Source organism: Lepidochelys kempii, chromosome 25 (genome assembly GCF_965140265.1).
Source record: "Lepidochelys kempii isolate rLepKem1 chromosome 25, rLepKem1.hap2, whole genome shotgun sequence".
Taxonomy (NCBI): domain Eukaryota; kingdom Metazoa; phylum Chordata; order Testudines; family Cheloniidae; genus Lepidochelys; species Lepidochelys kempii.
Genome location: NC_133280.1, coordinates 15,798,407 through 15,813,380, shown reverse-complemented (window position 1 = coordinate 15,813,380; position 14,974 = coordinate 15,798,407). Strand labels below are relative to the sequence as shown.

At 42.6% G+C, this 14,974-nt stretch overlaps 1 protein-coding gene across 1 annotated transcript in view; it reads right to left on the bottom strand.

Annotated features, from left to right (window-relative positions):
- ELL (elongation factor for RNA polymerase II) overlaps positions 1 to 14,974 on the bottom strand; it is an 87,855-nt gene that overhangs the window by 7,926 nt on the left and 64,955 nt on the right. The window contains exons 6-8 of the mRNA XM_073324699.1: positions 13,935 to 14,059; positions 8,431 to 8,527; positions 3,810 to 4,299 (exon numbers count right to left, since the gene is read on the bottom strand). Coding sequence (XP_073180800.1) covers positions 3,810 to 4,299; positions 8,431 to 8,527; positions 13,935 to 14,059 — 712 coding nt within the window. The remainder of the gene's footprint in view (positions 1 to 3,809; positions 4,300 to 8,430; positions 8,528 to 13,934; positions 14,060 to 14,974) is intronic.

Genomic DNA, 14,974 nt, shown 5'->3' with positions numbered 1-14,974 from the left:
TGTTCAACTCTGCATTTAGAGAGATTTACGATTTCATAAAGCAAACTCCTGCTGTTATTCACGCATGTCTATAGACTAGGCCATCCACACACAGAGCACACCAGAAAGCACTCTCTATTCCAGAAAGCTAGGAAAACTGGGAGTTGGGGACAGGTGGAAGTGAATTGGCAAAGGACTCAGGCTAGGTCTACACTACACAGCTTTTAGCAACATGGCTGTGACGCTACAGTGGTGTCGCTAAAAGTCGTGCGGTGTAGCCGCTGGTTGTCAGCTTTCCAGCCAACAAAACTTCCACCCCCCGTGAGCAGCGTTTGCGTTGTTGGCAGGAGAGCACGGCTGCCGACAATGCGCTGTTCACATTGGCACTTATCACAGCAAAACTTCTGTCTTTCAGGTGTGGGGGGGTTAACACCTCTGAAAGACAAAAGTTTTGTTGTTCAATTGCCAGTGTAGACATACCCTAAGAAAAACTTATGGGATTTTTAGGTGAAGAGGATGGCATCAGAACTTGGCAAGCGTAAGTTTTTATAAATAGGTCCAAGGTAGATTTGACTTCAATCTGAGCTGAATACATAACTAACTATTCCTTTTAGCTGACAAATCCGAGGAACTGTCCGACAGTGAGGTGTCAGAGGTGGTTTTGGAACAAATTAATAAATTAAACAGTAATAAGTCACCAGGACCAGATAATATTCACCCAAGAGTTGTGAAGGAACTCAAAAGTGAAATTGCAGAACTATTAGCTATGGTACGTAACCTACCACTTAAATCCGTCTCTGTATCAGGTAAGTGTAGGGTAGCCAATATAACACCTATTTGTAAAGAAGGCTCCAGGCTTACAGGCTGCCAATATGCTTAATTTCAGTACCAGGCAAATTGGTTGAAACTATAGTAAAGAGCAGAACCATCAGACACATAGACAAACACAACTTGTTGTGGAAGAGTAAGCACAGCTTTTGTAAAGGGAAATCAGGCCTCACCAATCTATTAGAATTCTCTGAGGGAGTCAACAAGCACGTGGACAAGGGCAATCCAGTTGAAACAATGTACTTGGACTTTCACAATGCCTTTGACAAGGTTCCTCAGCAAAGGCTCTTAAGCAAACCAAGCAGTCATGGGATAAGTTATCCTCTCATGGATCAGTAACTGGTCACTCAAAACTGCCCTCTTCTATTCATTCCTTCTGAAGCATCTGGCCAGCCACTGGCATGCAGTATGGCTACGTTCTTATGACCATTTCAGGGGAGGATACCTCATAAGCAGTGGGAAATTAATTTGAAAGGTGAGTAGTGCGCAATGCCCTGATAGGCCCTACTAGGAAGTCAGTTGCAGTCAGAGGAAGAAGCAAGTTGCAGAGGCAAATGGGGGTGGCTTCAAAGCCATAGAACTGAGGGTGTACTCATCCTATTTTGGAGAAGTACGATGTGCTTCAAAATCTTCCTTCAAAGCAAATGAGTCAGCAAAGCAAGTAGAATCTTGACTATATATTGGTCTTGTAATACAGAAATGAGTTACATAGGAATGGTAGCATATTGCCCAAGCCCCACATTTATAGCATCAGCTAGAACTACTTTGGTGTTTTCATCCTCCCTAAAATTCCTCTGGAGTAGTTACCCCAAAGCTACCTCTGAAGTAATAAATCCCGTCCTAGGATGAGCTGTCCCATACATTCCTATTGGAGGTTGTACCAAGACTTCCCTAAGAAGAAGGAAAGCCTACGAGGAACAAGAAGTGGGCATAAGGACTATCAGCATGAGTACAGCAATCTTGATTTCTGATGGTGAGCGGAGACAGTCCTCCCCACCAAATTACTTACCTACCTGAGTACGAGTTAGGGAAGTGAAGGACTATTTGGGACAAGGGTAAGAAGGAAAGCCGAGATGAGAGAAAAATAAATCAACAAAGGTTCATTTTGCCCTTGAGTGCCACCTACTGTCTAATTCAAGAGACCCCGATGTGGTCATCTCCAGCTAAAACAGAACTAGTAATAGTCTGCAAGGACAAACTCAACTTCTATACGAGGCACCTGGGAGATGTGGAGGTGAACCTAGCTGGATTTACCCAACCAGTTACAATGCTGAATCCCAGCATCACCTGCTACATTTTGTTTATAGTTACTTCTAATCTCCAATCATTTGGAGCACTGCTAGGAATTGCGGAAAATAAGTTACTTTATAAATGTATAGATGTGATACGTGTGGGACAAGTGAAGAAACACCCAAGCTCAGTTCCCATTAATACAGCAACAAGTCAGAACTGCAAAACTGCTGTTTTACCACTTTTCTGCCTTACTTTCTAATCTGGGATTTTTAAAGTGTCAGTAGCTCACTAAGAAAAGAAAAAGAAAAAGAATTGTAATATTTTGCTACTGAACAAGAAGTGTGTCAGGGAAATAGCATGTATATTCTGCCTGACTTACGCCAAAATCAAGATGACAGTCACACAGACAAGAGCAACAGGAAGAGAAGAAATTCACAGAAAAGTGAGTATTTGGCACATAGTAAATAAGATCAAAATAGTAAAATGAAGGTTTGATGTATTAATGGAAAGCATCCCAAAGTACCAAAACCTACCCCATTTATAATGGTCAAAACAGCCTACACAAGAGCAGTTAAAATCACTGGTCAGCAATCAGATCCTGTGTACATGAACTGCTTTGGCTGGTATGGAAAATCACAAGGGTCAATATCTTCTCTATTGAGCTCACCCTATATTGACCTGGACGTTCATTCTTTAAAACAAGTGTGTACCTTTATCAAAAACAATTCATTCTATTTTTTACTTGTATTTGGGCTTTAACAGAATGTATCTCCTATAAAAGATAAACTCTACTCAAAAGAAAGGAATGTATATGCATTCTCATGCATCAAAGGTGGAGACGGATTTAGTGTGGTTAAAAATGGAGATTAGTTAAAAGTAATGGGGTAAAATTAAGGAAAAAGGCTGGATGTAAAGTACAATTTAGTGACAGATCTATGAGCCTTGAACTGCTATTCCCAAAGGCTGCAGCAGGAGCAATATTGCTTGAGACATTATAAATTAGACTTGCCAAGCAGTAGCAAACAGGAAACATGACTGCACAAGCAGGTGAATGGACTAGATTAGCCAACAGAGCTTTTCCCATGTAATTTCTGTGAATCTACGCAGTAAGTCATCTCTGAAACACTGTATTGGGGTTGTTTTTGCCATTCGTCCTTTTTAACACTTGAGATGTTGGTAGCTTTGTTGATCCTTGAGAAAATTAAATCAAGTAAACAAAATACAATAATGAACCTTATTAGCTTGAAAGCTTATACTGTCTGAGTCCGAAGAACAACAGGTATCACGTTAAGTTTATCTACAGCTTCTGTTGTATCCAACATTAAAAGCCTTTGATGTGACTAGATTTTCTATTATGGAGTTAAAATCAACACAGTGACCAACAATATGAAAATGCAGATCCGCTGGGAAACAGAGTGGCAGCTATAAGTAATCAGTGACAAACTGGTATTCAGACCAGAATGACTATCCATGTACTAATACAAGGCTTTTAATTTAATGAGGAGAAACTTGACACAATCAGAAGTAGATTCCAAAACAGTATAAAATAAAAAGTTAAACAGGAAAAACTTGATATACTCTGCACAGAAAGACCATACGTTGATCTAGGTAGAGCTAATGAGTGTTTCGCTAGCAGAGCGTCTCTGGCCTTGGATCTATAGGCAGGATACTTTGGTATGATGGGTTTAGAACAGAAACAATCTATACCAATATTTTCCATGCAGCCACTTGTTCATACAGGCAGGCAAAGTGTTTCAGAATTTACATACCTGTGACACCCTTGGGGGTATTAATTTTTAAGCCACCTTTCTTGATTAGTTCACAGTCCTGCTTCTCCTCTTTGCATTTTTCTTCACTTTTCTCTTTTCTCTCTTTTTCTTTGTGCTTTTTGGATTTTTTCTTTGTTTTCACATACAGTGAGCTACAGTTGTGTTTGCTTGTTTGGGGACAGTCTGTTGACAAAGGATTAGTCAATTTGTCAGTTGCCTCTGGGTTCTCACAGTCTCTGCCATTGTGACTTAGGTCACTGCTGACATCGGAAAGGGGGTCATGAGGCCTTGGAAGCTCCAGAACTGGTAAGTGAGAGCCGGAGCTGACAGAATCGGCCACAGCCGACTGCACCACGGGAGCAGGTGCATCTTTTCCGTTCGAGGAGTTCAGTTTCCCATTGAAAGTGGGCTGAGTTCTATGGGCCAAGTGAGATATCCTAGGCTTTTTGTTGGCTAGTGGATCAATGAATTCCAGAGGCTGGGATCGTTTCTGAGGACAAAGAAAAACATTCTTTTAAAAGACTAATAAGACAGTGATTTCAAACGAGTCATTTGCTTTAAATACTCTGCTTCACCAGTAGGTGGCACTGCTGTATCAATAAGCAAACAAAAGTCACTAAAAAATAAATGCAATAAAATAAAGTACTTTGACCAGCGGCCCAATGCAGAAAAGGTTTTGTTCAACAAACTTTCTTGTTCTGTATATGGTGGGGGGAGGGAAACAGATGCAGTCATATTATAACTTTCCATTCCATTAGTATCTCAGGAGGATACTAAACAGTAGCTACTAAAGTTAGACATTTCTAATATCAGCAGGTCCAGATAACTTGCATCCAAGAGTTTTCAAAGAGCTGGCTACACCATTAAAGTTGATTTTCAATAAGCACTGGAACCCTGGAGAAGTTCCAGAAACCTAGAAGAAAGCTAATGTTGTGGCAATATTTAAAAAGGGTAAAGAGGATGACCCAGGTAATCTTAGGCCTGTCGGTAACATATAGGACTCAATTAAAGAATAAAAGGAGGGTAATTAATTAACGCAGTCAATATGGGTTAATGGAAAATAGTTCCTATGTAATGCAATATCTTTCTGATGAAATTACAAATTTGGTTGATAAAGGTGATAGTGTTGATGAGACTTCTGTAAGGTGTTTGAATTGGAACTGCATGACATTTTGATTAATAACCACAACAATATAAAATTAATGCAACACACATTAAGTGGATTAAAAGATGGCTAACAGATGGGTCTCAAAATGTAACTGTAAACCAGGAATCTTCTAGCAGCTGTGTCTTAGTGGGTTACCACAAGGATCAGTTCTTGGCTTGATGCTATTTAACATTTTTATTAATGACCTGGAAGAAAACATAAGATCACTGAAAGTTTACAGATGACAAAAAACGGGGTGGTGGGGATGGTCACTGAAACAAAGTGATATGGATTGCTCGGTAACCTGGGTGCAAGCAAACAATATGCTTTTTAACACAGCTAAATGTAAATGTATGCATCTAGGAACAAAGAATATAGGCCATAGTTACACAATGGGGGAACTCTATCCTGGGAAGCAATGACTGAAAAAGAGTTAGGGGTCATTGTGGATAATTGGCTGAACATGAGCTCCCGGTGAGGTGCTGTGGCCAAAAGGGCTAATGCTATCCTTGGATGCATAAATAGGGGAATCTTGAGTAGGAACCGACACTGCTGGAATCCTGTGTCCAGTTCTGGTGGCCACAATCCAAGAAGGATGTAGATGAATTGGAGAGAGCTCAGAGAACAGTCACGAGAATGATTACAGGATTAGAAAACACACCTTGTGATAGACATAAGGAGCTCAATCTATTTAACTTAACACAAAAGTTAAGGGATGACTTGATTACAGTCTACAAGTCACTGCATGCAGAACAAACATTTAATATTGGGCTCCTCAATCTAGCAAAGACAGGTCTGACATGATCCAGTGGCTGGAAGTTGAAGCGAGAGAAATTCAGACTGGAAATAAGGCACACATTTTTTTTTATTTTTTTTTATTTTTTTAACAGTGAGAGTAATTAACCACTGGAACAATTTACCCAGGGGATGCTCCATCACTGGCAATGTTTAAATCAAGATTGGAGGTTTCTTTAAAAGATCTGCTCTTGGAATTATTTTGGAGCAGGTCTCTGGCCTGTGTTATCCAGGAGGTCAGACAAGATGATCACAATGGAACCTTCTAGCCTTAGAACCTATGAATCCAATGCAAATCCACCAAGTTGTCTCACCGGAGACCCCAGATAGGACGCAAGTATAAACTGCCAGGCCTCAATCCAATACAGGAGAAACCTAATTCTGCTACCCAAGCAGCTAATTCTCTCAGAGACCCTAACAGTAACTGCACAGCCAGACAAAAAGGAGCGCAAGTGCCAAATAGGACTAGAAGGCCCTTGTGCGGAGAGGCTGTATGGGTAAGTGGACAGAGAAAGCTGTAAGAGGTCAGGTTCTAAAAAGTAATTACTGGTACTACTCTGCTCTCTTCGTCTCCTGTAGAAGCCCAAAACCCAATCCCTGTCAGTCTCTTTCTAACTTTTTTGTTTCAAATTTCACCCAGTGGAAGCAAAGCTACCCCTATGCAAGGGGTAATGGAAGAACACTGACAAAGCAGAGGGCTGCAATCTCTTTTGTCTGGAGAGCTTTTTGAATAAGTATTTGCCAAAGATGCTGCTTTTGCAAAACACCTACACAGGATAATGGCAAAGGAGGAAGCATATTCAATGGTCAGAGCTCCAAGAGTCAGGATTTCTTGACACTACTCCAGACTGATACTGACTTACTCTGTGGCCTTTGGTTAGTTACTTGAACTTTGTGCCTCAGTCTCTTCCCCTATAAAATAGGAATAATGTCCTTTCCCACCTCACAGGGATTCAAGGCTGAATGTTTGTAAAGAGCTGTGAGTTCACAGCACAAAAGATGCTAGAGAAATGCTGAAACTCACCATATGTAGAGAGGGATGATCTTAACCACTACTGACATATGGAAAACTCCTGGCAGGCTGGAAGTGAAGAGAAGGCAGGAATTTTCCACTTGCCTTTTCAGACCTATGGGGATAGAGTTCTGAAGATAATGCTTTGAGAAAATACTTTTCAGTGATAAATCCACTGCTGATGGATGAGGGTAACTAACCACATCTGCATCTTAAATCAGATGGTTCTTGGGGGTTACAGGTTAGCTGAGGAGGAGTTACACTGTGAAAGAACCTTTCTTCAGTCAATGTACAAAAAGCTTAGCTTGGAGCCAGAAGCTATGGCTGCCAGCCCTAATCCAGTTTCAGAGGCAGCCAAATTATCTTGGATAGCCTTCAGTACCACAGCATACATTTGCCTTGCTGAAAAAGGCTGCACAGAGTCTGAGGCAGGATTATTTAGCACCCACTGGAATACTGAGGATAGTTTTGACTGTGTTTCTTTTGGATATTTAATGATTGTCCTTACTCACTCAGACAGGATTGTTGTGTTTGCAAGGGGAATTTTTGTTCCCTCAAAGCGCATTTGGAATCTCAGCTCCTTTGATGGAAATCATCCGATTAGCTTTCTTCTTCCAGTTAATTCCCTGCGTTTGCCAACTCAAGAAGGCCCAAGAATGCTTGGTGACAGGAAGTCCTGCTTTCCAGACTAGTTACAATCAGGAGGGATGTGGAGAGGAAATGCACTCTGCCAAGGGTTTATGGGGCAACCACATCACTTCCTCAATGCCTCCTGGTGGCTTTTCAATACTGTTACTTCCTCTTTGCTACAAGGTGCAGGGCTGTGCAGATAGAGGGAGCGATGCAGAAGACTACAAGCAACCCCCAATAAGTGTGCCCCACGCATTCTGGTGCCTGCAGATCCTGACAGATGAAAACAAACCAAATAAAGAATGGCCAATTTTTACTCACCTTAAACTAAGGCCAGTATTATTGCTAACACCACCACCTTGATTTTCTTGGATGAAACATACTAGATAAATACTCAGATTTTAGAAAAAGTTCTGCTTGAGAATGAGGTGTACAGCAAGCACAGTGAAAGTCCCAGAGTGCGCTGCAGCAGTCTCCACATGGGATGTTACTGAGCAGCAAGCTGGTGCACTATAGAGTCACACCTTGACTTGCCACGTAGTACCCTGCATGTAGACAAGCTCTTAGTTATGCTTGGGAGCTGGTTGTTACTGGCTGGCTCTAAATTATTGGTAATGGGTCAAATTTTCAAAAAAGTGTTTAAGTTCCAGAGGAGCAGAAGTGCCACAGGATTTCAATAGTTTAAAGAGTAAAATTTTCCAAAGCATTTAAGAGGTGAGGTTAAGCAAACTTAGACTGCTAAACCCCACACAGACAGCACAGCATCGCATCTTGGGAGGGGAAATGGATTCATGTGGCACTCACAATAATGCTCTACCTTTGTGCAAAGTTTTATAATCGGTTAATCTTCACCACCCTTGTGCAGTAACTATGTCCAGTTTTACAGATGGGCAAGCAGAGGTTAAACCACCTCCCCAAGGCCTGACACTGAGCCAGTCGTTGGGTTTAGACTGTGGTGGCTCCAGACTCTGAGCCCTGTGCTAACCACCGGACACCAAGCTACCCCACATACTAGCCCCAGCAGTTCACCCACCTACCTGAGGAGGGGAAGCGGAGTTCACATTGTCTTTTGGCGGACTCAAGGAAGGAGCGTCTCCCACAAAACTGCTAGTATTCTGGGGCTGACAGAGCTTCCTGAAAAACAGAATGTATGGTGGTTCAGACCCTGTACCTGAGGGACCCAAAAACCCATCAGGTGGCATTGAAGACTTTCCTTTAGCATGAGAGGATCATCTGGAAGTTATTCAGTAAATCTGCACCCATAGTAAAGCTAATGTTTGATATTCCCATGCAATTGGCCTGGAGGTCTAGCGGCAAAAGTAGTTGCAAGCTCTAAGGGCCAGTGGGGACTTTAACATTCCAACGCCGACAAATTTCATAAGCAGCAATAGGTGGTGTGGGAGAAAGCCCTCCTTACCTCAGGCACAGCGACTACACTGCCCCCAGAAAGGGGCAAGGGTGATTCCCAGAAGAGTCAAACCTCTTCGAAAGGAAACAAAGTTCGAGACGTACAAAACTTTGCCCAGTAAAACACTGAGGGCATCAAAATATTGACAGAATCTCCCTCTTTCCCCACCATCTGCGCATTCATCACGAGTAGAACAGGCCCATGCAGTGCTTCCAAGGGTTGAGTCAACAGAGCAGTGAGAACCCCTGCCTGAGAGGCTGGGGTCAGCATTGTCTGATGGGGAGGTAGCTTATTTTTTTTACACCCTTACCCTTCGGCCTGTTTTCCCTGATACCTAACCCTAAATATTGCTACTGTAGAAATTCATTCTACTCTAACAAAATTATTCTTGAGGCATGTCAGATAAAACATTTATATTAAAACTAAAAAGCCAAGTGACTGTACTGGATGGCTTCAGTGTGTTCTAGCCCATGCCTGACGGATGCCCTTTAGTAATCAGAATTCATTTAGATTCTCACTGACTTTTCAGTCTCGTAGGGTTATGGTCTTACAAAAAAATAAATCAATGCAGAGACATTCTTACCGGGTCCCTGCTTTGAAGGTAAGTTCAAATGTTAAATGGAGTAAATCTCTCTCCATTAGGAGAACATTTTAGTCCACAGAGGGTGGGACAATTATCCCTTAAAAGTGAGCCACTGGGGTGTTTAAAGGGGAGAAGTGGAATCTGTGACAAGAGCCTCATTGGTCTGTTATGCATTAGGCAAATTTAAGGCTCCATAATAAATACTCTTTAAACTTGCACCTCCCAGATGATTGCTCCAAGTGGTGCACTTACAGTATTGTCTCAGATAAAATGATAACCTCTTCCATCAAAACAAGATACAGTTCATTTTCATTGCTAAATCCATCCACCTTCTTTTAAGTATCAATCTAATTTTTCTATGCAGTTCCATAGCACCCAGAGCAAGTTTCAGAGAACATTAACTTTGCCCTGAGACTTTTCCAGCATGATCCAGAGAACCCATGTCTTAAATCACTCAGGAAATAAATGCCTTCTACTGAATCAGGTTGCATCCGTAAAGAAGTTAACTCTGAAGAGGATTTAGAAAAATAAAAAGGTTTCACTGTAGCAGTTCTACAACCCACATAGATCTTGGTTACTTAACATGGGTAAATTCTACCAGAGGAACTTGTTTCTTTCTCTAACCTGAAGCTCTGATTATACTTCAGCAGCTAATTTCCATGTTTAAATCCACATTCTCTTAATTAAGAGATTTAAACTAAATGAAGTGACAAAATAAACCAAACCACCATGCCTCAATGACAGGTTTTAGAGTAGCAGCCGTGTTAGTCTGTATTCGCAAAAAGAACAGGAGGACTTGTGGCACCTTAGAGACTAACCAATTTATTGGAGCAGAAGCTTTTGTGAGCTACAGCTCACTTCATCGGATGCATTCAGTGGAAAAAATACCTCAGTGGTAACGGTCACCTCAAGAAACATGTTTGAGTGGATAGTTATTTATTTGTATGCCTATGAAGGGAACTAGTGGCAATGCACAGAGATTACAATTAACTAACTTTAAGTCAGTTTCTCATTGACTAGCCTCAAGTGGGGGGAGGGATAGCTCAGGAGTTTGCACATTGGCTTGCTAAACCCAGGGTTGAGAGTTCAATCCTTGAGGGGGCCATTTAGGGATCTGGGGCAAAAACTGGGGATTGGTCCTGCTTTGAGCAGGGGGTTGGACTAGATACCCGCTGAGGTCCCTTCCCACCCTGAGATTCTAGGACTCTATGAAGTACGACAACTGGGCCTCCTAAACTAGTCAACAAAAGCAATCCCAGGCCACCTCTCTTTACAGGCCACCTCTCTTTACTGAAGTGAAAGGTGTCCAAAAGGGATAAAGCCACTGAATCCAATGAAGTTTAAGTTGCTAACACCCAGGCCTGGTCTACGGGTAAAACTTAGGCTGAAATAGTTACACGCTCGGGGCCAGGGGTGTGATGAATTCGCACCGTAGCTGTGCCAGCCTAACCCGGTGTAGGCACAGTTAGGTGGGCAGAAGAACGCTTCCAATTGACCTAGCTACCATTGCTTGGGGATGTGGCGTTCCTATAGTGACAGACGGACCCCTTCCATTGCTGTAGCCTGCATCTAGACTACTGCTTACTGCAGCACAGCGGTCCTGCCATTGCTATGCCGCGCTAGTGCCCAGAGCGGAGACATGGTCTCCAAAGACTAAGCTACAACACAGTGGGAAGGCTGGAAAAAGGAAGCAACACTGGAAAAGGTGAATGAATCCAACATTAATCTGGTTAAAAACAGTTTAAAAATGTCTAAAGCTGGGTTATTAAAGCAACTCCTAATCCATCCCAAGCGTTTAGCTCCTTGTTTTTATGCTCACTAGAGTGCCGTCAAAGGATATTTAACAATTGGACAGAACTAAGCAGCAACTGAGGCTACCATGTAAAGCCCTGCATCTGGTGTCTGGGCTCTCTGAGAGTGTTTTTCTACCAGCTTCAACTCTACATGGTTTTTCCATTTTGTAGTCTCATTACCTGCATTGGCTGAGCGGGTCTTTGTTTGTACAGTTGAATACATCCTTTCCAGGGTCTATTTTTAGCTCTCTGCATAACTGACTGCCACAATTCGAGAAAAGCAGTAAACACTTCTCTGCTAGGAAGAATCAACCTTTTTTTTTTTTAAAGCCATACAGACTCTAAGGATAATTGTAATTTTCCATTTAACTATAATTCAGCATGAAGGATGTTTAAATTGGTTACAACACACCAGTTTGAGTATTCCTAAGTATGCCAAAGAGCATTCAGTGTTACAGATTTTGTTGGTTTAAAAAGTCCCATCTTCAGGCCAACTGTGCTTTCAAACCATGGAAACGGTTCAAACCAAAAAGCTGTATTTTATATTAACCAAAAATCACAACAGAAATAAGCCTCAAAACAAGTCCAAATCAAGCCTCTACCTGCACAACAAACAGTACAGACTGGGGAAAACGTGCAGAAACCAGAAGTGGGACTATAAACCTGTAGAACAGAGTAGAATCCCCTAAGAGAGATCTGCACGGCTTGCTGTAATTTAAGGAGTATAGCTGCAAAGTACAGGTAGGATGAGAATCTCTCTGTGTACTCCCAGATGGAGGGAGACTTTCAATCCTAGGGACAAGTACCTGATGAAGTGGACAGATTCTAACAGTCTGCTTACTGCCCTCCTGCAGCAATAAACAAGTTTTCACTCTTTCTGCCTGCCAAAGAGAGGTTCTAATCCCACAGGCTTTGATGAGGCAAAACTCAAAGGCTTGAAAAAACAGCTAGAAACAGAGAAGCCATCCTAGCTGCCTCTATGAGGGGCTGCTAGTAAATAGGGATATGTACAAGGTAAGAGGCTTCTGTCCAGATGGACTCCTGGGCAGTGAAGGCTAGGTAAATGGGCAGAGGGGTGATGGCTGCCATACGCAGAGCTACATTGCCTTGTTTGCTTTAATCTCCATCCACATGAGGTTTAACATGATTGATCCTAAGTCACAGTTAACCCTGGGGTGACCCTAGGTTACCTGGCACAAACTTGTAGCAGAGCAGACACACAATTGAGAGACTTGTGTTTGGACACAAAGTGTGTTAAATTGTGCTAGATGGAACAATCTATGTTAAACATGACCAAAACCTGCTCACACAGATACAGCTCAAGAGAATTAAAATAGAAGTTGCCATAAAAAGACAGAGCCACTAACGGCAGGGGAACATCCAGAAGAGCAGGGAAAGCAGTAGCCGAGAAGCATGCCAAGGGCAGAAGGGGGAAGTCACATCATTGGATAACCTGTCCTCAGGAGAAGGGACTAACAGAAGTCTGTGCACAGAGGACAACAAGGCAACAAAGTGACATGTAAGGGGAGAGGCAGAGAAGGAGAGGGGAGATTAAATGAAGAGCCAGATTTGATGGAGAACCACCTGCCCTCACTAACTAAATTCTGTTAGAGTTCTAAACAATCATTAACTTCCCATCTAAGGAATGGCCTTTTCTTTCCTCCCATATTTTTCCGTGGCTTGTGTCTCCATTGGTTAAGAACACAGTGACATGCACCTTGTGAAATTCCTAAGTTTAATAGAGGGACTGCTGTGGCAGAGCTCCAACTGTGTCCCATAGGTGCCGCACTTCCAGGAACATTATGCTTGCCTCAGAGGCTCACTGCGACCCTCCATGGAACCCTTCTCTCTCTAGGGCCAGGATACAGTCTACTGAGCCCTTTTCATCATAAGCCAGCAAGGAGGTTGGTGAGAGAACTCCCACAGTCTCTGTTGCTCCTATGGGCTTATTCAAGAACAGTTTAGCCTCCTGTCCTGACAGGGGCTTATATTCCCCTCCCAGGAGGTGTTTCTGTAGTACCGGGTGGGGGGGAACCCGGACCCACCCTCTACTCACCAGATTCCAGCCCAGGGACCCTAACGGCAGCAGCTGTTGGCAGCCAACCTTTCACTGCCAGAGTTGCTACAGTTCCCTGGGCCACTTCCCCACAGCTCTCCCGCTTCTCTCTCTCAACACCTTCTTCACCCTTACCTTAGGGCTCCCTTTCCAGTGGCTTGAGAGTGTCTTCATTATCCAGCCCTTCAGCCACACTTCCTCTCCTCTGGCTCCCCTCAGCCTGACCAGAGTGAGCCCTTTTACAGTATCAGAGATGTCTTAGAGTCAGGTGTTCTCATTAGCCTAACAGCTTCAACTGACTCTTTGCAGGCTAACTGGAGTCAGGTGTCCACTCTAGCCTGGAGCAGCCCCTGCTCTGGTCAGTCAGGGAACAGAAAACTGCTTCTCCAGCAGCCAGTATGTCTACCTTCTACTACTCTGCTGTACCCAACTGGCCTGGGTCTATCACACTGCATACAGTTTTGATGCACATTCCTGAGCACATTCACCAGCCAAATTTAGCAGCAGACTAAATAGGCTGCATGTTAGAATCAAATACGACTCTATGGACCAGATCTTCTGCCTGATGTAGTTCTATTGACTTCACTGAGCTACCCTGATTTACACCAGCTGATCTGGCTCGCTATTTATAGGCCCAGGTTAGTAGATTAGTAAGAGATCCAGCTAGCAGATGACATCACAAAAAAGTGTGGAACAATTACCGAACAAGTATCCTCTTCAGTAACTGCTGATCTCCTTCCGAGTAGCCAGGCCAATCTTTCTGTACATCTTTGTACATACCATCTTTCAATGTAAAAGTGCTGTCCTTGGCACTCAGATTTGCCACCTGAAATAGAAAAGTAATTTGTGAAAAGCCATTAGAGTCTGGCTTTCACAAATTTTTATAAAAAAATTCAAAAAATCTGGATGAAAAGCTGCAACAGATTTAGTGAACCGGTTATAGTCACAGGTGTCAATAAGCACCAGGATTAATATTTGCTTCCAATTTATTTATCCAACTGTGTCTTCTCTTTTGTGTACAGTGGCAGCACAATATTACTAGCACCTAGGAGCCCCAGCAAATGTTAATTTATTACGTACATATCAAATTATACTGAGATGCAAGTATCAAAAATTAAGGAGACTACAAATGGCCATTCAATACGGACACAAAATAATCTGGGGCTGCTCCAACATGAGTTAAGGGAAACATCTGGAAATAGGCAGACAATTTATCAAGGCTGTCCAACACCTAAGATGAAGCTGCATATCAACGGATATACAAACTGTTATGGTGACAGCTTTGTTCACAGCTGCCTGTAGACAAAGTTTCCCACTGTAGAGAGGAGTAATCAAAAATAGAAAAGATGTAATAGTCTGGAAGGGCAGGAGAAAGAATGCTTCCCTAGATACTTCAGGGTCCGCACAATGTGGTTTTATGGCATACACTTCTAGTTAAAGTGACCTGCTTAGTTTCATGGGAAAAGAAGAAGTGGTTATGTTGACAGCTACTACGAGGAGAGAAAGCAAAACCTACCATTAATAACTTGTACTCCAGAGCTCAACAAAATAATCACCTCACCCAATAATCATATTCTGTAATTAATATAGCACATGACCTTGGGAAGCTTTTTGCATTTTGACAGAACCTACCACAGAGATTTCCTATACACAGAGACCATTCAAGGCCTAATGGGGAACTCTGTTGGAGCCAACAGAAACATGTCAGCATGGAAACAACTTAGGTTTCCCCACTGTAATT